Genomic DNA, 25,265 nt, shown 5'->3' on the forward strand with positions numbered 1-25,265 from the left:
TGAAGGCAGAGAATATGTGCTATGATCTTTATGGAGATGTTCAAAGGAGGTATATGTTTGAAATATGTAACTCTGAATATACACTGTTCTTTCAATAAAGGCTGGGCAAGGGTCATAAAACTATAAAAAAAAATACCCTGCCCCTTTGGACTATAACAGCTAATCATTAGCCATCCATTCGTAATGTTTACTTTTAGTGTGTTATTTTCACATTTTTCTTCATGGGGACTAACCATTAGTATCCCCCTAAGACTAACAAAAGTACATTCATTGCCTGCTGGCAAATGATTTCCGGCCCCAGAGCATTTGCTGGTAGAAAAAGTTAAAGTATATCTAGGCTTATATTTCTATTATTGTTGGGCATTAGCAGCAGCATAAATTTTTCTTCCCAAGACCTTCATTCCAGCTGGTTTCACGTATGACAGTAAAGGAGGCACCCCAAATTCACACATACCATTTACATGTTTGCAAATCTAATTTGGGAAAATATGAAAATGTTAACACAGTAGATGTCTCAGAAATTTTTACTAAATGGACAGATTTTTAAATTCATTCTCGAGTCACTCCCCCCCAAAAAAAGACTACCCCCAAAGCACCATCACTCCCAAATTAATATTCTTCTGCATTTTAAAAAGGGAGCTTGTTTGCATTGAAACATGGCTATGTAAACAAGGTGTTTGACTGGGATAGATTTTCTTCTCAGAGTATTCAAGAGCTGGAGTGGAGCTATTTAAAGACTGGAGTCTTCAATTCCTTAGGCCAGATGCTAGTATAAATACGAAACTATGTTCACACTGCAGATGAAACTATTTTTAGTTGGTGCATTTTGAAGAGCACTATTCAGTTAAGCATTGTAGGGTGGGCTTTCAGTCAGCTACAAGCAGAATCTAGATGGATTCTTGCCCCCGTGTTAACACACTGAGCCAGGGCCCTTGGCTGGTGTGCACCACGATGGCCTAGCCAGTTTCCAAGGACTTTCTTACCAGTTAGTAAACAGCCCCCAGCCCCTGTCTTCCATGCTCTCTGCCTCCTCCCCTGTCTCCCCGGATCCTCCCTTGGGACACCCTGCTCTGTCCAGGCACTGTGGGTCAACTCTGCCCAGTCAGCAAGCAGGGGCCCCCCCGAGGACCCAACAGTTGCACATGCGCTGATTTTCACCCGTGACTCCAACTCTCCGGTAAACTGGACTCTGGATTTGATTCCAGACTTCAAAATCAAGAAAGACACAAATCTAAAAGGGAGTTGAGGACCACAGATATGGGCAAAAATATCCAGTGTAGGGGTGTTGGCTGCTTAGGACATTTCTTCCTTGCACCTGCTAGATACAGTCGTTGTGAGCTCACACAGAAATGCCTAGGCGAGGATCCCCAAAATCTCCTGAAATGGGCTACTGGCACAGAAATGAGGAGTGTAGCTATCATGCGGCAAGCAGCTCTCAACAGCCCCCCAACACCACTTGGCCTGCATTTCCATGGAACTCTCTGTGGGACGCATGGATGTTACAAAGACTTGCCTCGCTCCTTGCTCAAATATAAGATGCTCTGCTGGGCCGGTCCTGCAGGGCAGTGACACCGGCCTGTAGACCAGCTGTTGGGCTGATCTTCCACCGAACTGATGTCACCAGACTTTGTTTCTGGACAAGGCCTAGCTCTCGCCCTCCCAGCGACGGGCCGCCTTCCGGAGCTGTGAGTGAAGCCAGGAGGCAGGTGTGGGTCAGCACCCCTGTGAGTGTCTCCAGCGTTAGCAGGCCAGCAGGGGAAAAGATAGGGAAACAAAGTCCAGAGCTGGAATGATGAATGCTTTACTTCTTACAGCCTGAAACAGGGGATAAAACAGCCAAACTGGGGACGAGGAGCTGAGAGGCCCAGGAACTTTCCATTGTTGTCTTTTTTTTTTTCATTTATACAAAACTCTTTCAAAGGAAAGGGATCTGGAGGGAGGGGACTGAGAAAGAAACAGGAGGGAATAATTTTATTTTTCTTTAAGTCTATACTGTTTGCTACAATATCCAAGCATTATACAAACCAAGGACCTAACTTCCTCTGGACGGTGAATATACTCCCACTGCTTCTGGTGGGAAAGAGTTGCACATGTCTTGGTAACCGCCCCCCCCACCCCGCCAATCCTCCAGTAAAAAACCTAACTGTGGCACTGAGAACATGGATCTAAATACTTCTCAAGGTTCTACTAACATGAGAAACCACTCTAGCTTCTCTCGTGGTTTATTACGATATCACCAAATGCCTGCTGTGTATTTATAGCTTGTAAGTCCTAATTACTAATCATTTGGTCTAAGACTATAAATGTTTTTTGGTGACTTAAATGGACAACTAATATTTTGGTTGACGAATTAAGGTACTGCTCCTGGATGGTAAAATATATTCTAGTCCAAATTTCAGGCGTTCATTTGTCAGATATTTTATGCTACTCTTCCTTTAATGATTCATTTACCGTTAGTAATATTTGTATTCAGAACTGTGGTGTTTCTAGCCAACGGCGCAACGCTTGGCTGAATTATCTTTTTCTTTCGCAGCATAACAGAGTCGAGCACAGTCAAATTGAGGCTGGTCTTCAGTACACGGTTGGAATCAAATTGTCTGGCAAACACACCCAGACCCATTTCTCAAACCACATGCAATGTTCTGACTACCAACGTGCCTGCAGAGTCATTAACAAGCATCCTAAAACGTGCCGTCCATATTTAAATGATTAGGAGAGTAGTATGGATGATGAGCTGGTTTCCAATTGGGCTTCTTCAGCTTTTATCAATTATGCAACACAACACAGATGTGAGCCTTCACCTTTGTTTTTCGTGTGCCACTAAAGTACACTCTCCTTCAGAGCAGGGTTTATTTTCTTCTGCTTTATTTGAACACAACCCTTGGGCAAGAGTGTTGTTCTAATCTAGGCAACCTGAAAGATTCAGCATCAGCAATCACCCTCAACTGGGCAAATTTCTGAAGAAACAAATTTTACAGTTTTGCAAGGTTACACAATCACTGTGTGGGGCCAGTGGAGGGTAATAACAATTATCCTCTCCTTAACCCCCTGGGATCCATGTTCAGAAACTGCCCAGAGTTGAGATCCTTAAGTCTGCAACCCCAATCACGGGCTGAGTCTTAAACCATTCACAAGAGTCTAGGCAGCTCAAAGGTAAGATTCATGTCTTTCTTCTACTGTTCCTACAGCATCTCATCTATTGGTGCTCAATTAACGCTGTAACGCACACACAACAAGGGCAGGTGCGTGGTGGGTTATTTTCAGACCTCACATCTGTGTGGCAGTTACACTTCCTAGCCTATAGATTAATTCAGTGTTACTGGTTCCAACCCTTCCTAGCCTGTTGTTGACATGAGGCTTGCCACAGCCTGAGCAGGTCTCTTTGCTATCAATAAGCCAGGCTGGGCTGTTGCCCAAGAGAAAAGCCTCAAAGGAAATGACTTAAGTGTGGTATACACTAGTGGTACCCAAGTCAATTTTAGGTGGTACATGGATAAACAATTTTTTTAAAGAATTTTGTATTTATCTTCACTGTTATATATAGCAAGTGATACAGGTTTTCCATTTATAGTAGTGAAATAAAATTTTCTATTAAATCAAGTTAGGTAAAAAAAAAGGTAGCCAATTGAAAGAAAAATATTAAGTAAATTATAAAATAGGGAGTCATCAATATGACAAAAATTGTGTTGTTGGTTTATAAATAACTAAAGTCTAGGACATCGTGATGTAAGGTCTAAGACTTTAATTATGCTACTGTTTATCAAGTACTTTATTGTGCCAGACATTGTCTTAAGAACCTGAAATTTAGTATATTATTAAATCCTACAATACCCTTGAGAGGTAGGGATTATTATAATTTTTTTTTTCATTGGAGATCCAGGGTTCCAGTCCAGGTCTTTAAGACTTCTGCAATTATATTATGCTGCCTCCAGATGAAAGATTTAAAGCCTAGTCACCCATCCATTTATACAATGTACATTTTGAGCACCTACTGCATGCCAGACAATATTTTAGATTAAAATTTGGGTCTGGGGAGGGACCTTCATTCCCTTCCCTGTAAGTAGTTTAGCCTAGTAAATGGCAGGTAGGGTCTTGATCAGAATAAAATAGAAAAGATTTCTCATGTTGGGCTTCAACTCATACTCCCAGGAAATAAACCAAATGCAGAGCCATAAGCAAATATACAGAGCTCCCTAAGTAAAAGACAAAAAGTCATTATTTTATAAATATTAAGAATATTGAGCATGAGATTGATTCACATAATAAACAAATTGCTGTTAGAAGTGGCCACTGGGTCGATATGACAAAAAGCCTTTCAAAAGAATCCTTAGGCCTAATTTTATGAAAATCTGATATATAAAAATTAAGCCATAGGAAATGTATTTACACTACAAAAGGGCGCTCTACTTCATCAAAAGGAGTCTGCAGAGGGTTTCCCACCGTAGCAAGTCTTTTTATGGCACCCTATAGAGGAAGTGACTAATAAAGATATAATGTCTACACAGTAGTTCCAGATTACCCAGACAGTAGAAAATAAGAATTGCCTATGGCCTATCCCTGCTGCCAAAATTTATAATTTGAAAATATAGAAGAAAAATATACAAGATGAGAGAGCCACACATATTTAAAAACCAGAAATCCCCATATCTATCTGAAAGTAGAATCCCATCAGCATTGTGAGCGGACACATTATCATCCTTATTGTTCTTCCTAGCATGATTATCTTCTACTCTTCAGAGAGAAGCAACCACCAGTCTTGACCCAAGAGTTCAATTTCACAACAGGATCCATGAGTGTCCTCAAATGTCATTCCAGTTTTGTGGATGCAAATGTTTTCTCGGCAGTGGATCCGTAGTGTTTTTTAGATTCTCAAAATCATCTACAGCACCTCTCCCCCAATGGTTAAGCACCATCAAGACAGGAGAATCCAATTATTTTTCCTCCCAATAACATGTGAATGAACCAGCAGGAAAGGGCAGGACATCAGATTTGGCCAGAGTGCCTGAAGGGTATTTTTTGGGGACAGGGGTAACTGATAATCAGGCATTTAAAAAGTATGTCATAACCTTTTTTCATCATAGACTTCTTTCGGAATCAAATGAATGCTCTGAATGGTTTCCCAAGACAATGTGTATTTGCACAGAGAATTCTGCGAAGATTTGGCATTGGTTGTTTTTATGCATCCTCACAAAAATTTATTCATTGATCCTGGGTTAAGAACCCATGACTCATGATTCCTCAGAACATTCAGGCACTTGACTTATAGCCTAAATTATAGGGGCTATAGGGTTTTTTTTTGGGGGGGGGAGGAGGTGGGGAGAAAGTAGATGATCATCAGTACATGGGCTGCCACATGGGCTGCCAAACATGAACTGGCTATCTGCAGTATGGATCTATACTATCCCTATTTTCACTCCCAGAACAGATTTGACAGAAGTTTCATTCAGCCAGAAAGCTCTGCCCAGGGTAAATTCTCTGATTTTGTGAGATCCACCACTAGCTAACATTGCCTTCAGGAGAAATTGTTTTATATGAATTGATTTGATTAACCACACTAGCCCCATTTGCAACTATGAATAATGTAACCAGGCAGAAAGCTGACATTTTCATGGAAAAGTTCTATCATTTGCAATCTAAAATTGCCAACTTTTTTCTTAGCTTGTAGGTAATACAAGCAAGGAATATCACATGAAAATATTGCTTTGATGAATCAAGGACATCCAATGACAGGATAAAGACTTAACATTTTGAATTTCAACTGATATCCTTTTATCATCAGAGAATGCATTGGTAGGCATAAAAGTCTTCCTAGTTATGAAACAAATGGAACTCTATAAACCCAAATAAATCAAGAAAGAGCCCTCAGCTTAATTATCTTCCCTTCAACATCTCAGAACACTTTCTGGGCAGAAGTGCTAAAGCTTTGACAAAATATTAGGAATTTCAACAAGGAACAGATAATACGCATATTTCTTCTGCTAACAAGACAAGCTTGATATGAACCACAATGTGTTTATCAGAGACAATGAAAGGTCAGCATTTAACATCAAACACAGGAATTCTATCTGGAAAGCCAAATCTGAGTAAAACCCAAGTTCTTAGTGAGATGAGTTAGGCCATTCAGAAAGATCTAAACCAGAGATGACCATGAGATTCTCCATTTCTAGTAATATCCTGGTAGAACAGAGGAATCACATGGGATGGGAATCTCACTTACTCAACAATCCTAATCCCCACCCTTTAAGCATTTTCAAATTGGCTCGCATTGCAAGACATGTACCTAGGAAACTTCTGTGCTTCCGGTGTACATTGCTCACACCTTCATCCATGTACTGGCTAATCTCCATGTCACAACGTAGCTGTGTCTGTCTGCCCCACTACACTATGAATTGCTGAGACTGGTTCTCTTCCATCTTCATCTTCTTTCCATGGCAAATACAGTGCCTAGCCTTCTTAAGCACTCGGTGCATACAAACAGTGATCCTACTTCAAGTTTGGCTAACCATCACAGTTCTTCAAATCTCTCTAGATCAGCACTGTCCAATATAAATATAATGTGAACCACATAATTTAAAATTTCTTAGTATCCATAAAAAATGTAAAGGAAAAGGTAAAATCAATTGCAATAATATATTTTATTTAACCCAACATATCAAAATCATTATTTCAACATGTAACCAATATAAAAATTATTAATGAGATATATATTCGTTTTTATGGTAAGTTTTTGACATCTGGTATTTTATACTTATAGTACATGTAATTTGCATGCTAAACATTCAGCAAAGTGATATGGAGCCCTACCAAAACAATAAAACTACGTTTCACACACACACACAAATATTTTTTTAAACTGGAATTAATTAAAATTACAAACTCAGTTTCTCTTTTGCAGTAGCGATATTTCAAGAGCTCCGTAGCTGTTCCTGGTTACCATACTAGACAACACAGTTAGTGGCTACCATACTAGACAACACAGTTCTAGCTACTTCAGTAGCTGATAAAAGCAAGTTGCAAGATAGTGTACGCAGTAAGATCCTATTTTTAAAGCAGAACAACTTACACACACACACACACACACACACACACACAACTGGAAGAGTAACCACCAATTGTTAGTAATGTGTAAGTCCTAAAGAAGGAGTGGCATTTGAAAGGAAGAGAAGGACTTTTACTTCTGAATGGTTTGAAGTTTTATATGTATCATAAAAAAGTGAAATTAAGGGAGAAATGGTTTAAATTTTTGCAAGTATTGTATAAAAAATTAAGGAGTTACAGTTCCATCTTTTCTTTAAGTAGAGACAAATATAGTTACACTCAGAGTGGCAGGGACAGCTGAGATTCCTTTAGATGAGGACTACCAGTAAGGGGAAAGAATTAGAAGCCATGCTTCATGTGGGATGTGCGATTGAGGCTGTCGGTGTTTGACCTAGGGAATGAAAGTGTGAAGCTGGGGACAGCTCTTTTTAAATATCTGAAACACCATCAAGGAAAAGGAAAAATTGGTTTCACATGGCTGTTACAAGAATTAGTAACAATTAATATAATACCATTAATACCAGTAATACCATTAATATAGTAGTTTGTACTATAAACCATACATTTCAAACTTAAGTCATCAATAAGTCATCATTTCTAACACAGGGGTGAATCAAAGATGAGCTAGAACTGCCTTATAAGATAATGAGTTCACTATCATTGAAAACAGTAAAAGGTCAACTAATCAAGATTTCAGCAGAAGACATTTAAGAAGTAGTAAGTGCAGGAAAGATGTCATAACTAGAAACTTGTAACTAAATTATCAACCCTGAGATTTTATTATTCTATGAAACTGATCAATATCCCAAGGGCACGTGTGAGATATTACAAATGTATATCCAACATCAATTTTCCTTTTCTTCCAAGAATGCTGTAGGTTTATATATCCTAACCTCCATGAAGTAAGCCATGACCATGGAATTAATCTGAACAAGAAGTGAGATGTGAGTAGAAGTGATGTGTGTTACTTCATGTTACTACTGAGTGTAAACATTTGAACTCTAGTACTCAGCTCTTTACCTCCCTATTCCCCTTCCTATAAGCATGAACCAAGGCGGAGCCATCACAGAGGGAAAATTTGTCTTGTAGAGTTCTGTATGCCATGATGAACTGTGTATAAACAAAAAAGTAAGCCTCTGTTGTGTTAAGCCACTGAGATTTTGGAGATGTTTGATACCTTAGCATAATGCAGGCTGTCATGATGTATATTGAAAATTCTTGCTCATGACCTCCAAGAGAAAACACACAAAACCACTTCACAATGTGGTTTGGTTTCTTTTAGAATAATCAGGCACCTCAAGGACAAACAGATTTCCAGGTTGAACCATTCCACAAACACACAAACACCATATGCCTACCTATATACACCTAATATACCATAAGAACAGCCAGTTCACAGCCAGAGAAGCACCAGATGAGGCCAGTATTTCATGTGTTTCACTTGTGATATCCCAACGTACATTTGAATTCCTGGCATCAAATTTTCTAACCAACGAAGGATCAGCTGTTAATTATGATCTAAGGGTGATCAGAGGCAGGCCATTTGCCTTTACTTTTGTGTTTGCAGGACAATACACACTTAGGTAAATTCTGACAGAAAGAATTAAATTTTAAAATATCACATTAAAAGCACTTCAGAATAACCCTTAAGGTTTTCTGGACCCCTAGAAAACTGAGATCATGACTTATTTAACCCTGAATTAACTTCTGTGCCTTAGAATAGCTACTCCAATGTTTATGAATGAACTTCAATGAAGTCAGGTACTATGATTATCTATTATCTTGGTATATTTTTATGTTGCAATTGTCTAACTGACTTTCTGGGGGAGAAAACAGCATTTTGTAGGGTTTACTTTTCTTTTTTTTTAAGATTTTTATTTATTCATGAGAGACATAGAGAAGCAGAGACACAGGCAGAGGGAGAAGCAGGCTCCACGCAGGGAACCCAACGTGGGACTCAATCCTGGGTCTCCAGGATACCGCCCCGGGCTGAAGGCGGCACTAAACCGCTGACCCACCCGGGCTGCCCTGGGTTTACTTGAAGGAAAAAAGAAAAGGAAAAAAAATGTTCTTGACTAAATGCTCCCACTGTGTGCTTGATGATTCCTCACGCGTGACTGAATTTAATCATCCCCAGTCCCGTGAGACAGGTATTGTTAACTCTGGTTCGAAGATAAGCAATCAAAGCAGAATTATGATTTTTTAAGGTCATAGAGCTTACGGAGCAAAAATTTGAATCCAGGCCTGTCTTATTTTAAAGTCCAGGCTGCAAAGATTTAGTGCACCTTTAGTGTACCAAAGGTTTAGGGTCAAAAAGAAGACATCCTAAAATGGCAGCTTCTGTTTGCTCATTCTAAATCTTTGATTGAAAATATTAATACAAAACAATGTCAACTAAGTGTTCTCAATTAAAAAAAAAAACAAAAAAGAAAAGAAAAAAGAAACCTGTACAGAAGCTACAAATGTGAGAAGCCTATATTTACACACAAGTGTCACGTGATGGGTAATTAGCCAGGTAACTATAGGTTTTTCTCTGCTAGAAAAGTATACGTTTCATCATGCTTTGAAATCTGCCTTATTATCAGCACTGCTATGAAAACAATGTTTTATTTCTTATTGAGTGAATAGGCCACGCATGAAGCATTGTTTTTGTAGGGCCTAATAGAATACCTTCTTTGTGAACCAAAGAAGTAGAATGGGTAGTTGGAAGGTGGAGAATATCCTCCATCATGATTAGCAAGTAACCATTTTAAGGGAGACGAGGATTAAAACAGTGCAATTGCCTAGAATACGAAACATTAGACGTCATGCTAAAACCATCTCCTTAATAACCTGTCACCTAAAAAAAAGACAGATTACGAACAAGCCGATAATAAAAAAGATAAAGCAGAGCAAGTCCAGTCTGGATTTGTTTATTTCCCTGCACATTTTTGTAACTGCTATAATCCTGAAACATGTAAAAGATTCCCTTGAGGAAGGGACGAATTAATAAGTGCCAGTATTAATACGTAAAATGTCTACACACAACAAACCCCTACACCACCACCAAAAATCCTCAGGCTGGAAGGCTAGCTTCAAGCATGTTCAAAATCCCTCTTAATGAATTTCTCAGAGTAAGTCTATAGATGGCTGACTACAAATTAAGCCAAAATAGTTAAAAATGGCATCCCCCAGCCCCAAGCAGGTTGCTTCTCCTACCAGGTACTGATGAGACAGCCCCTCCACTAGAGTGTATCATCCTAGAAAGTGCTGGACAAGTAGTCAAGTCAACCACTGAAAGTACGGAGGGATTCTAGTTTGGTTCAGAGCAGAGAACTCCAGAGGTTTTCAGAGGTTGACCATAAAAGTGACATGTTTACTCAACCTAGTAGGTGTAACTTTGAAGTTAGAGTGCCTACATGATAGACCCAAGACCGTTACGGGGAAGATAAGACAAACACAGAAGAAAAAGATACTGAATTATATTGCTAGTTACAGAGTAAGGTGCTCAGTAGATGGTAGAGACACTCAATGTGATTAAGAGCTCCAAAACAGGGAAAATCCTATGAGCTGCATGGCTCACGAGGGCTTCAGGTGCTTAACTTGGTCTTAAAGAGAACAGCATTTCTACAGGTAAAGAGTCCTGGAAGGGGCATTTCAAGAATGAGTAAAGGCATGAACCACTCAAAATGCACTGCAGAGATTGAGGAGCAGGAGGGTAGGTCCATGTTGTTAACGAGAAAGAAGACCAAGCAGTCAGACGAGTTAGACTAAAGAAGGTGTACATAAAGGGTAGGAGATAAGGTAGAGAGATAGGCGGTCTTAACATTCCGTGTCCACTCTGAGCTGGCAATTCCACCTTTACAGATATATAAGGAAATAGTCTTGGAAACGTGCAGAGCTCCCAGAACTTCATAGAGTTTTAGGAAAACAGAAGCAGCCCAAATGTCCAACAATAGAAATACCTCTATATTGAAACATTAGGCAGGTGCAAAGAAACAGTGTAGAGCATTTTAGGACATGAGGCACTGCCATACAAAAAACATGTGTACAGATTTCAATGGGGGAGGCAAACATTAGATTTCATTTTTATGGGGAAAGAGTTTATGCATATGAATTCCTGTCTATCCACATATTAGATACATTGGCACATAGATTTATCAAAGCGCTAAAAGCACTTACTTCTGAATGGGAGGGAAAGAAGCAACTTCCATTTTTCTGCTTTTTGTTTGCAATGCCTACATTTTGTAATATGGACATGGATAGCATTGGTAATAAAAAACCACAACAGTGAAAGTTATTTCACAAAAAAGAAAAGAAATAGAGGCTGGGGTAAACAGTTCACTGGATGCTTGCCTACAACATTCGTACTTTATCGGGTAGGCATGAGGTTATCCAAGAAAGCGAGGCGGGGGGGGGGACGGGGGGGTACAGCCTGAAAGGCAATATTTTAAAAGGGTCCACGGGATAAAAATGTTAGAAATTATTAAAAATTTAGAAAGCAAGTGGAGAGGTCCAAATGAGGAAAGTTCGAGGCAAGGCATGGCTCTGGGATTTCGGGGAAGAATGAAGCAGTGCCACTTCATCCCAGCACACTAAGGGAGTACTCACGGGGCGAGGCAATCAGGAAACCCTGAAATGGCAGGACTATTTGCTCAGCCCCTACTGTGCATGAAGCACTTCGAAAAGGCTTTGAAAACCTACCATTACTTCAGTCTGTCCTAAATAAATACATTTATTAAAATGGGGTAAAAGTCCAAAACTCGGCTTTTCTCTGCAGTGACCTGTACAAACTACAGACTTACACACATAATGCTGGAGGAGACAAGGGGAGTGAATCTTTGACATTTAGGAAAATTAATGTTTTGCAATAAAACCTCACATTTGAAGTACTCTAAAAGATAAACGAGCTGTTTGGAAGAATCAGCGTCAACACTAAAGAGAATTAAGTCTAAATGCCCAAATCAAATATCTGCTCACAAAACCCTCTGGAAAAGTCACATCAATTCACATGTACGATGTATGTCCTTTGTGTTCCAAGGTGATACCATTGTGATAACAGCTGTAATAATGGCCCACAGTCAGTAACCATGCAGTGGCTCAAGGGATGAGAGGTGGAAAGCAAACAAAAACATTTTAGAGTCACAATAATAGGAGAAAAGCATTATGCATCTCCAACTGGAAGGGGAGCTGTTGAATCAAACCTTATTTTTAAAGCACATTTGAGGTACAGAGTCAATGTTGCACTCCTATCACCAAATGCAAATAGAATTATTGGTCCAAGTTCATCAATCTATCTATGATACCAGAAATTTATGAGCTTGCAAGAAGCTAAGGCTGCCAAAAGACTCTTTCCAGTAGACCAGGTATGTAACCAAGAACTAAAGGTGGTGTATATATATTTATATGTGTGTGTGTGTGTGTGTGTGTGTGTGTGTGTGTGGAGAGAGAGAGAGAGAGACACAGAGAGAGACAGAGAGAGCAAAGGACCCAGACCACAGCTGAATTTCTTTCATCTTTGGTTATCTTCCCATCAGATTGTGAAATTAACATTTCTCATTAATGAAGCTAAAACAAAATTTAAAAGGTTGATTGCTTTCTCCATGGTGGTCCTTTTATCATAGAAATGGCCACAGAATACCCGACTAAAGACAAAATACCAGAAAAACAGAAAATGAAAACAAAACCAGAATAGTTAAGAGTCCAGGAGGATGATAATGCATTAAACTAACACATATGATAACTTAGGGAATAGTTGTTAGTCTTTCTCTTATTTGATTGGAGCAGGTTAAAGAAGCTGGACACCAAGCTGGTATTCAACTGTGGACCTTTAATGAAGCAAAAACCAGCTGAGGCAAGTGTCACCTTAAATGCTAGAGTACACAACTACAGAACTGCAGAAGCCAAAAGAACACAGCACTGGGATTGAGCCACAGAGACTCCCACCATCTTAATGGACAATAATTTTCATTAGATAATAGTCTACATTTAATGCTACTGTTTAAAAACAAAAACAAAAAAACAAGTAACTAAAATTCAGTAGTCGCTGAATTAACATGTTTTCCCCTTTGTGCTCTGAGAATTAGAAATCCAGGCCATACAGCTGTAGAGAAGAAGAGTGTCATACTTTAGTCAGTGTCATGATCTACCTGGAGGCTGCCAAACCAGATGGATGTGTATCACAGTCCCTCTTCCACTGGAAGCTGTTCCTCATTTGGGTCTAGGTTTCTCAGCACAGATGAGCTCATAAAACATAAATGGGTAAGCAGGTATAAAAGAACACCCAAAGTAGATCCTAAGATGAGTAACCAGGATGGTGAGGGATTTTTAGAACCACATCCCGGGGAAGAATCGAAAAAATGGGGATTGTTTAGGCAAATAGAAATAGCACTAAGGACTAGTTCAATGAAAGGGGATGAGAAACATCAACTGGACCAACGTCCAGCTTCACAACTCTCTGTAGAGCTTGGAAAATAGCATGAGTTTCCTACCTTGTGCACACATTGTAGCCAAGAGGTGAATACTGGTAACCTGAATACTAAAAATAACACCAAAACTTCCAATTTCACTTTTTTCTTCCTACTTCTGCCCTGACATCTCCATTCTAAAAGAATAAACTCCTAAATTCTACAAACTTCTCTTCTGTTGACTATCCATCTTCAGCCCATGATCAAATGAAGATAGGAATCTAGAATTCTAAAAAGCATTCATTACTCTAGAAAACACTAGAAGATCCGCAATCAACAGAAATTCCAAACGAGAGGATCTTAACTTGGAATGAGCCATCATGAGTGATGGCAATACGAGTATCCAGACAGCAATATCCATGACCAGCTGCCGACTGGCTCACACATACTTAGATTTTGCAGACTTCCTTTCCAGCAGGAACAGCCAAGATGGCTGAGTGCAGACAAAATACACGATTGTCATTTTTTTTCAAGACAGTTCTTACACACACATTCTACCATTATTTCAGGACAATGTTCAACTGTTTGATTACATGGGCAAGCTGAATTCTGACTTTAAAATGAAAATAAATAACCTTCCTGATCTGTTCCCAGATCCTTAGAAAAGTTATTCGAAAGCTTTAGATGTCTTGGACACAGACTCTTGGAAATATGAACATACTCCTGTCAGAGGTCCTTTGGGCTGTCAATTTACAGTGGCACGAAGCAACCTCCTGAAGACACAGCCATGTTGGTCCCTGGATAGCAGGCTCCTCTGGTGTTAATGGTGCCACGATGAACTTTTTAAGGAATCTGTGGTTCACACGACAATACTGTCATAGGGCCTTGTGAGAAAATCCTTTAGAAAGTACCCTTACAAATTTTTGATAAGCTCCATATGTAATTGATTTCTATGTTGAACTCAACGATTCTATAAAGGCCAGATTGGTTTTAGTGAAGAGGCCCTTCTATAGGGATTCCTTGTGATATTCATGAACAGAATAATTCAACAACATATCATCTAAGAAACTCTGGAAATTTCTACCTTAAGGAAAACAGTACAGCTAACATGGCAACAGAAGTTAAATATAAATACCAAATAAGCTCACAAGACTGTTTCATATACATAGAAAGTTTATATCTCGGAAGGAAGAAAGAAGGAAGAAAGGAAAGGACTGTCCTAATAAGAAGCATGTCTTCAATCCTAGTAAGTTCACTTGATGTACCAAGTGAAAAACCCTCCCTGATAAACTATCAGCACCTTAGCATGCTTCCTATTGGAGCCCTTTAAGCAGTTTTCGTCCTCAGAGTGAGAATCCTACCCATATCCACACCCCAGGAAGCAGCTTGACATATCAAAATCCAAAGTGATCTGAAATAACCATTTGAAATACAAGGCCTCCAGAATTTCCAAGCAAAGACTATAGTCAATTTCTAACTAAAAATACTTGAGAAGTCATTGACATTACTGGCCACTTATGAGCCAGCTTATTTTGACAAAATTTTTGAGAGGAAAAAAGTTATACAACATAAAAATATACATATCTATATGTAAGGAAACATAAATATGTAATAGGGTACATATAAAATATCATTTTACAGTGTGAGTGTTGTGTGTGTGTGTGTGTGTGTGTGTGTGTGTGTATGCAAAGATCAGAAGGATTTTAATAATAGTATCAGCCTTCTTTTGAGGCACATAATAATAAGGGTATACCATGCCCTTAACACTAGACCGTGTGATTAGGGAAGCTCAAAATGAACAAATAAACTAATATCATACTGCATAGCTCCCTCTCATATAAATCCTCCTTCTGATAATAACACAGTCATAATACTAGGACTTCAGTATCACAAATGATTCCATTGACACTAATTATTCCTCAGTTGATCTTCTCAAAAACCCAGTGAGATAGCGCAGGGTACATACTATTACAGCTACTTTACACAATTACAGCTAAAGGTATAAGCATACCGTGACTCTTCGAGGAAGTGACAGATCTCCAGAACAGGAAGAGCCAAGATTCTCCTGACCTTCTCCTTACTGTTCTTTCAACACCACCATGTTGTCTATTCCCCAAAGTATAACAAAATCCGGGCAACAGAAGGGACAGGGGAAGCCACACTTTCTCAATTTGATGGGCCTTTAGAAACAGAAATTGAACCAAGGGAACCCCCATCATTAAATTCAGCTGTACCCACACCCACATCCTTTGGTCTCTTTTCTCAGTTTCAGCTCAGACGCTCTATCTTTTCTTTCTTTTTTCTAGAGACACATTTGGAGATGAAACCATTCATAACTGCCCATCCACAGACAGTTTGTGGCAGCATAATTGACAATGAGTCTGCTGCAAAAAAATGAAAATGCTGTTTTAATAACCTTGGCCTAAAATACATTCTGTTGTATGCCTCAAAGGGTTTCAATAAAAAGTCAACCTGTAGAGACATATTTTCTTGGCTTAAACAACAATCCAAAGCATATAAATGTAGTCCAACTATAATGACATATTTATAGGCCAATAAAGCTTACACTGCAGCTTTCATACTTCACTTAAAGGAACTCTGTAAGAAGCAGTGTTATATAAAATAATTTGATTTTTTTCAAACTATAGCCCAAGGAATAAAAAAATGCAAGTTTCCTATGTTTAACTGATAGTGTTTATATTCCTTCGTTGCTAAAAATTTTGTAAAATGAAATAATTCTTCATTTGACGACGTCCAACTGCCATACCAAATATGGGTATCAAGTCCACTTTATTACAAAAGCTAACTACTGTAATTCTAAAGACAAAAATAAATAACTAGAAGCTTGTGTAGTGAATGATTTAATCAACCCGATTCTTCTGGAAAAACAGGTTCCTGTGTTCATTACGCTTATGAATTATACATTCCTTAACCCTTGTATTTTAACATAGCTCTTTCTCTCTCCTTTTTTCCTTTTCCTATAAACTTCAGTATGAAACTGTCTGTGGAGAAGGTAAAACATCTTACCGAGTAAAGTCACAATTTGAATTGGTTTCATACTGAACTCTCTTTCTTTGAAAAGGACAAAGAGGAGGGAAAGGGACGAAGGCATGCTAACACATCTCAGGAGTGTTTTTGAAGATTATTGGTTTTCCCACTATCTAGATGTGTCATTTTAGTCACCAGTCATTTTGAATCTTAAACGAAAACTGCAGAGATTTGTAAAAAGCAAACATGATATCCACAAATATTGTCCTTGAAGAGGAAGAGAATAAAAAAAAAAAAAGAGCTGTGCTTCGAATCAGAGCAGTTATTGGAAGCTGCCATTTGGGGCAGAGTTTCTCTTTGCGGAGTATTAATTTGCTGGCAGACACACATTTGTGAGAACATTCTTGTTTTTTTACTCTTCAGAGAGAGACAGGAAGTGACACAAACTGGGATTAAAGGGAACTTATTCTACCTAAACACTGAGCAAGAAGAGTTCTTTAATTAGCTTTTAGATGGTAAAATCCGTTCTCTAAGAATCAACTTAATTATTTTGTCGCTATTGATGTTTTAACGTGATGAAATCCTTCGGTTAAAAACATAACATATCGGAGTTTTATTTCAGCCACAAGAAAGGTGAGATCTTTCCATTCTTTGCTTACTTCCACCAGAAAAAAAAAGAGGGGGGTCTTAAATAATCTCAGAGTTCATCTTCTTTCTTTGGTAAGAACAATGAGGAGTTGGAAGTGTTCTACAGAAGGAAAAACCTAATAAGTGTGTGAACTTCCATTAACAATGTGGTATTGGAAGTGGTTTCAGTGTGGCCCAGAGAGAGAGAGATAAGAAAACCACTGTGTAGAAAGAAAAGTGCAGACAACAAATATTTTGATGTTGCAGACAAAAAGGAAGAGGTTGAAGAGAAAGTTGCTAGGACAGGAATGTGTACAGCAAGTGACACCCCCTGTCTCCCCAATATATACATCCTAACAATGTAGACTTGTGAACCTTAGATCAAGCAGATAATGGAAACTCATTACATTAAGGAAAGTTTTTGTTTCTCTTTCCACATTATTACAACACAGTGTGCATTCCAATTACAAAAGCTATTTGTCTCAAATTCCCCACAGTTCATACCAACTGAGTAGAATTTCAAGGCCCCAAATTCTATCCTTAAAGGGGTATTTTACATTAAAAAAAAAAGAAGGAAAAAGTAACATGGTGTTTCTTGTTCACCAGAGGAGAGCCTCCCCATCAAATCTCCTGTTGATTATTTTCCCTTTCTCAGCACTAATTGTATTGCTGTTTCCCAAATGAGACTGAAAAAAAATTCAGAATCACCTAGGAAGTCTTTTTATCAGGCCACATTCCTTGGCCTTGCCTTAATCCTACTGGATGAACAATCTGGGGAAGCTGGACTTAGCAATCAGTATTATTTTTAAAATTCCCCTAGTGAGTCTACCAAACACTAGGTTTAAAAACCACTAAGTACTTTGAATATTCACTATAAATCAATTTCTTCTAAAATTAATGATTAAAAAGTACATCATGGACTTTTTTTTAGAATTCAGTAAGATCAAACCCTCTAAATCTTTTGCTAGAATTAAGAGATTGAGTTTCTTTTCAGATTCATTAATAAACTATCAATTTTAAACAGAAAACAAGTCTGCTATAAATACTCTTGTTTATATGTGTGACATCAAGCTTAACCATCTACACATCCTTTTGTCCCCCGTGGGTTTCCTGTTTAGTTTTTTATTAGTAACAGTATATTCCATAACTAAAAAAAAAAAATCAAACAAACAAAAGAAACGTTTAAATGTTAGGGAAAACATAAGACAATAGCAATACAACTTAGAGCAAACATTAGAAAAGTAATACAACACATGTATTATCCAGCATTATCACACATCAAGAGACTAGTCATTGTGTGTTCATGAAATTGGGGAGTATAACAGCATATATAGGAAATTTAGTAAAAAAAAAAAAACAATTTGGGGGCTTTAAAATAAAACACCAGATTAATAATTTTCTTCAAAAGTCAGGCTGCCATGTCCAAAATATTGCCGCCCGACATTTACCAAAAGATGACAGGAAACTGTTAGTCGTTGACTCAAATTGCAAGAAAATATTAATATGATTCCCAATGCACAGTACAGCTCATCACAAATCAGAATCACAGGAAAGACAGTTACTGCTGTTATGCAGTCTCTTTATGCCAATTAAGTAAAGAGTCTGGGTTTGTTGTAATAGTTAAATCCTAGGCTAAAGAAAACAGGAAGTTGTCACATTAAGGCATAAAATAGGGCTATGAAAATCAGCATTGTGCTAGAATGAAAGAAAAAGATGCCTTAATATGTTAAAAGTGAAGTTCCTCTTTGCCTAAAGAGGAAATAACTAGTCTAACTCAGAGGTCAACAACTTTGGTGTTAAGCAACGCTAGGAGAGTAAGTCAGTGAGCACCACAGGGAGATACAAATAGAAGGGAGAGGATAAAAGAAATGGCCACAGAAAGCCTCTGGAGAAGAACGTGTTAAGAAAAAGCAAAAGAATTCATCAGGAAGCCCCTTGTATATGCCAGTCATCACTGTGGTAAACTAAACCCTTTATATCTTAAATTTCAGTGACGCAGTAAAGTCCCCATCTTTTCCAGATGGGGAAACTGAGACTAGGAGGCGAAACAATTTGATATTGCTCCACACTAAGTAACTCATCTCTCTTCCTCGCTCTGCTTTCCACCCAGCCTTGGTAAACAAACACATGAAATCCTGACATGGTGTTAACAGATGTCATACTATCTCCTCAGAACAAATATTTAAACTCTTCATTAATTCAATCTCAGGTGCCCTAATTAAGTCTTCTGCCTTGACACCAAATGGAAGCTGCCTAAGGCCACGTGTTGTATCACCTGGTTCCTGGCTCAGGGCCCCACCAGGAGAAGGCCCTGCAATCCGGCAGCCAGCATCCATCCCTTACATACCCCAACAATCCGTCCATACATATTCCCAAGACTCTCTGAGGTCAAAGAAATTTTATGTCTATATAAAATTACATATATGACAGGGTTTCCAGAAAGGCCTACAACCAGAAAAAAAAAAAAAGTAGGTTACTACTGTCTACACCCACACACGAGATTTGGAAGTACAAATTATATTTACCAAGGTCAGCCTTTTCCTTGAGAACGTCTTTGAAGTTGAGTCCACTGTTGAGTGTTGACTGCCTATACTTCAGCAAAGCTTCCTTCTGTCCATTCCTCCCCAAGGCTGTGGTCTTCACGGCCCCAGCCTGGAGGCCACATCTCCACTTGGAGAAATCAGAGTGTACCCACTTGACCAGGTCTTCAAGCTTCACGATTACCTTTTCAGAAACAGCAATGACTTCATCCTGCAAGAAGTGGTCAGGGAAGAACAAAACATTATTTGTGGTTGTAGGGCAAATGAGAAATGTTCAACAAAGCTCCTCTGAGATACTATTTGAGTGGTTCAACCTTATGCATGAAGGCAATGTGCTTTTTGGTGACAAGAGAATCTTCAATAACTTACTTCAGTGGTTTTTCACCGCTAGCTGCCTAGTTGAAAAATAATTTAGAAGATCTACTTGTAATATGATTAGAAAGTGTTCCCCAAATTGGGTAGTGATTCTGATAGCCATTTTTAATGCCAGTTGCCAAAGCCCACTCTGCCTGTCTGACCACTCACTCCGGTGAAAGCTAATTTTTAGGTGCAGTTAATTGCAAAAGTAAAAAGTGAGAACTAGGTGACTAATGGTTAGCCTGTCTCTATATAAATGGTCTAAGTAATCTGGGATTCTTGGAACTCTGACTCACCCCCAAATTCCTATGTTTATGGTACATTTTCCCTTGGCTTATACACAAATATTGAATTTAACTTTTGTCCTAAAAATTAAATAAAACTGTGATGTAATCCCAAAAGAAATACTTCATAAATGTTATGTGCTTCCCACTGAAAGAAACTTACACATTCTCATGTTTCTTAAAAACTTTGTAAGCTGAGAAATGAACTGATTTTTTTCTTTTAATACATATGGGTAAGAGGAGAGAGGGTGAGCAAAGAGAAAGCCTTTGAATCTACGAAAAGTAGTTGAAACTTAAGTTTCTCGTATGGATCATAAATTTGAATTTTAAGCATCTCTAATTGCTTCCAGGAAACAACCAACTTCTCTGACTCAGAATTAATCCAGCAAGATATTTAATAGATATCCATCCATGGAGTGAAGGAGGGCCTCTCTTACTGAAGATTCTTTGGAAAAGGCTTAAGAAGATCATCTCACTGGGTTTTAAGTTGAATTATTTGAAGCATTTGACATTTCAACTTGAACTGACTTCTTTCATTTCTTTTACTTCACATTTCTGAAGAAAGCTTAGCTGTGAAAACCCCTAAGCTTACAAAATCTTAGAAATATTTTTGACAAACAACAACAGGAAGATGTCTCTAAGCTATTAAACAAAAGGAATTCACAAGTGATTTTGGCTAATTTTGCTGTTAAACATGACTCTTTCCTCCCTCTCCTCCCCCACCTACACACACACACACACACACACACACACACACGTACTGCACATGCAACTCCAAAGCAAACAAAAAAGGGTTTATTAAGATAAGCTTCACACAATAAGAACCCTGGATTTAGTTTTTAAAAATGTTTTAAGGTAGGATCTAAAATTTCACTTTTCCTCATCCAGTTCCAAGCTGCTTCTGAGAACAAAGTTTGTCAGGCAGCAGCAAAATAAATAGTCTATCAAAAATGAAAAGTAAAACTTTCGTAATGGAGTTCTTTCTCTTATCATGATTAAATATGGATTTCCACTGAATGGGACCCAAAGTGGAAACTGTTTTTATCCTCTGCTCAAGAAAAAAAAAATCGTACTTTATAAACAATGGAGCACATTACAAAGTACCATTTCAACGGATGATTTCACTCAGATTCACTACACCATCCTCTTGAAATAAAAGATCTGTCGTTGTCACGCATTTTATAGCTATTACATGGTGATTATTAAATGTCAGAATGAAAATTCAGGCTGGGTATGGTTTCAAAGCATATGGGAACAGCTTCTGGACAGGGCACACGAGAAATCAAGTTTAGAATATACTGGAAAATAATTATCATGTATATAAGTCTCAATATTAGCAAAGATGGAATTTGGCAACAATGTTACCAAATATGGTTCCTCAGAAGAGGCCAGTTTGGAGATGAGTGTTATTTTCAAATAGCTCTAACTATGATCAAATGATTATCATTTCAATTACCAGTTGCTTCAGATCTTTTCCAAGAAATGGCATGACTAGCTCTGGCTGGCTTACAGCGCCCGCCAAACAAATAGTTTATTAACCAAGAGAAAATACAATCCTTATGATGTCACTGATGAATAAACCCATCTTTCAAGATTCAGTCTATAGATTTTGTCCTTCCTCCTTTTCTCTTTCTCAGGAACAGACTTCATGAATATACACACATATATAAAAACAAATGCAGGAATTCACATAAACACGCATAAGCCATAAACCCAAGTTTGGATTAATTGTGCAACCACCAGTATGTTTTACTGTGGATTCACAGAGAAACTGGCCCTGCAACATTGTCAAATGCCAGGATTTAGAAGGAAATCTGATAAGCGGAGGAGGGGGAAGCAACAAACCAACCCAAAAAAACAAAACAGCTAACATATATATAGAAAATGTCTCAGGAAACATTGCTTTGTACACACAATGGCATAAATCACATGTTCGTATTTACTATTCTGGGCAAGCATTGACTAAAGTTCCTAATACTCGCCGTTCTCGGGCAAGCCTCTATGTCTAAGAAAAGAATTTCAATAAGCTCATCTCATGATTACATTAGCTCTCTGCAAACCAAGAATTAGCACTGGATAAATATTGCTGATTTACTCTAATACAACACAAAAGGAACACAAAGGAATACACTTTGTTATTCTCATAATGTACCTTGGCTTTTCAATTAACCCAGCTCCCAATCAATATTTATGGAGGCTGCGTCGAGACGCTACCGAAGTCCAGATCCCCTGTCGCCATTGTTTGAAGTGGCTTGTTTCTGTCATTTGGATTTTGTGTGTACCACTGTATAAAAACAGCTTATTCCATCATGGAATCCTCTCTGTCAGAGAGGAGAGTATCTAGGCGTGAAGTCACAAATGAGCCTGTTTGTGTATTGTTGGCCTCCCCACGTGTTCAAAAAAGTGGGCAACTTCCCATTAGGTCTCTGGACTTCCATCTTTCCATAAAATAAAATAAAAACAAAACGGTAAAAAAATAAATAAATAAATGAAAAAGAGCTGCCAAAACAAAAACAATAAACAGTTGAAAGCAGGTGCTTTCTTTAGAGAAGATGTGAGATCTCTAGTTTACTGGTGACCCCATCACTCTCTACTGTCTTACAGCCAGTCCACTTTTCCCTTACCTGCCTGGTCCCTGGGCAGCCGGCCAGCAGTTAAACTTGCGCACCCTGATGTAGTCCACCTCTTTCATTTTATTGACAAAGATGGTGAGGTTCAGTGACATAGCCTCCTACCAACTTCCGATAGAACTTGGACAAGACTTCAGGTCCCCTATCTGCCAACATAGCATTCATCCTGGACTCCGGAGTCTCTGCCTGGGTTCGATCCTAGGCCTGCAATTTATTCACTGGGAACACCAGGAAACTTAATGAACCTCCTTGTGCTTCTATGTTTTTTTTTTAATGTACTGAAAAAAAAAGGACAATAATACTCTACCTCTTAAGGTAATTGCGAGGATTTAAATGGGCTTACATAAATGCAGTGGGATGTTGGAGTCAATCACATTTTCATTGTCATAAGTCCTCTGCACTGGTGTTTTCCAAAGCGTGCCATGCAGAGATGAGTTTAGACAGTTCAGGGGTAAACTTTTTTTTTTTTTTTTTATAAGTTACTCATTGCTTATTTATTTTTGTGGTTACTTTCCATTTATGGGAAAGTGGTACTGGTTTTCCATTTATAGGAGATTTAGAAAGTTTCCTCTTTAAATAAATGTAAGTTAAAAAAAATAGGTTGATTTCAACAAAACCATTAAGTAAACACAGGACATGTGAGTATGGCAAAAAAAAATAAAATAAAATAAAAGAGAAGATGCTATGAAAATGACTGAAATTTGGGACAGTGTATTATGTCAGTGGTTCTCAAAGCGTAGTCCAGGAACCCTGGGGAATCCCCAAGACTATTTCAGGTGGTCCCTACAAGCAAAACAAAGATCATAATAATACTAAGACATTATTTGCTTCTTTCAGTCTTATTTTCTTTCAAGTGTAGAGTGGGGTTTTCCAGAGACTATATGACATATGGTAAGGCAGGAGAGTAAATGCAGAAGCAGATACGAGAATCCAGCTGCCTCTCTCAAGCTAGACACTAAAGAGCTTATAAAAATGTAAAACAATGCCACTGTTTTTACTAATTCTTTGTTTTTCAAAATATGGTTAATTTTCATAAAAATGTGGCACTTATATAATAGGTTTATATTACTATTTTTATTTTTTAAATTAACTTACAGTAAAATTTCCTGTTTTGATGTACAGCTCTATGAGTTTTAACACATGGCAACCACTGATCTGTTCTTGCTATTGTGTTCTCTTTTCCAAATGTCATATAAATTGAATCATACCATCTGAAATCTTTTGAGACTGCTTCTTTCACTCAGCATAACGCCTTTGAGATCCATCCATGTTGCAGATGTATCAACAGCCTGATTCCTTTTCACTGCTGAGTAGTATCTCCTGTGACGTGGATATGTCACAAAATTGTTTATCCATTCACCCACTGAGGGATGCTGGGTTGTTTTCAACTCTGGTGACTATAACTAGAGCTGCTGTAAACATTCACATGAAGGTTTTTTTGTGAACATACATTTTTAATTCACTAGAACAAATCCTCAGGAGAGGGACTGCTGGGTAAATGTAGATCTAATGTTATAGAGTCAGTTTTCCAGAGTGGCTGGACCATTTTGTACTCCTACCAGAAAATAGATGAGCATTCCAGTTGTTTCTCTTCCTTGTCAGTACTTGATACCATCTTTGTTAATTAACTTATTATGGCCTACTCTAAATATGTGTGGGGTGGCTTCTTATCATGTTTTAATTTTCATTTCCCTAATGACTAATGATGTCGAACATCTTTTCAGGTGTTACTTTTTCATCCATATATCCTTTATGGTGAAGTGCATGTTGAAGTCTTTGGCTTATTTCTCAAATTGGACTGTTTGTTTTCTTAACATTGCATTTTCTTGTATCTACTGGTCTTTTGTCAGATGTGTGATTTGGAGTATTTTCTCCCGTTCTGTGGCTGTCTTTTCATTCTCTTAACAGTGTCTTCAAAGGTTTTAAATTTTGATCAAGTCCAGTTTGATCAGGTTGTTTCTTCTTTGAATCGTGGCTTTGCTGTTGCACGTATGAGCTCTTTGCCTAATCCCAGGTCACAAAGAGTTTCTCCTATGTTTCCTTCCCAAAGTTGTATAGTTTTATATTCAGAAATATGATCTATTTTGGCTTAATCTTGTATAATGTTTGAGATTCAGCTTGACATTTTTTCTACATATGGATGTCATATTATTTTTATTTTTAAATGAATTACCAAGTACTTTAAGTTACTTCTCATTTTTAATTTATTTTTTAAATTTTTAAAAAGATTTTTATTTATTTATTCATGAGAGACACGCAGAGAGAGACAGAGACATAGGTAGAGGGAGAGACAGGCTCCCTGTGGGGGGCCTGATGCAGGATGAGATCCCAGAACCCTGGGATCACAACCTGAGCCAAAGGCAGATGCTCAACCACTGAGCCATCCAGGTGCCCTTCATTTTTAATTTGTAACAC

General features: G+C 38.2%; 1 protein-coding gene across 2 annotated transcripts in view; it reads right to left on the bottom strand.

Moving 5' to 3' along the window:
* ARID5B (AT-rich interaction domain 5B) overlaps nucleotides 1–25,265 on the bottom strand; it is a 178,363-nt gene that overhangs the window by 127,837 nt on the left and 25,261 nt on the right. For both annotated transcript variants that reach the window (XM_041750373.1, XM_041750374.1), the window contains exon 3: nucleotides 19,565–19,790. In XM_041750373.1, the coding sequence (XP_041606307.1) occupies nucleotides 19,565–19,790 (226 nt within the window). The remainder of the gene's footprint in view (nucleotides 1–19,564; nucleotides 19,791–25,265) is intronic.

Source organism: Vulpes lagopus, chromosome 3, assembly GCF_018345385.1.
Source record: "Vulpes lagopus strain Blue_001 chromosome 3, ASM1834538v1, whole genome shotgun sequence".
Classification (NCBI taxonomy): Eukaryota; Metazoa; Chordata; class Mammalia; order Carnivora; family Canidae; genus Vulpes; species Vulpes lagopus.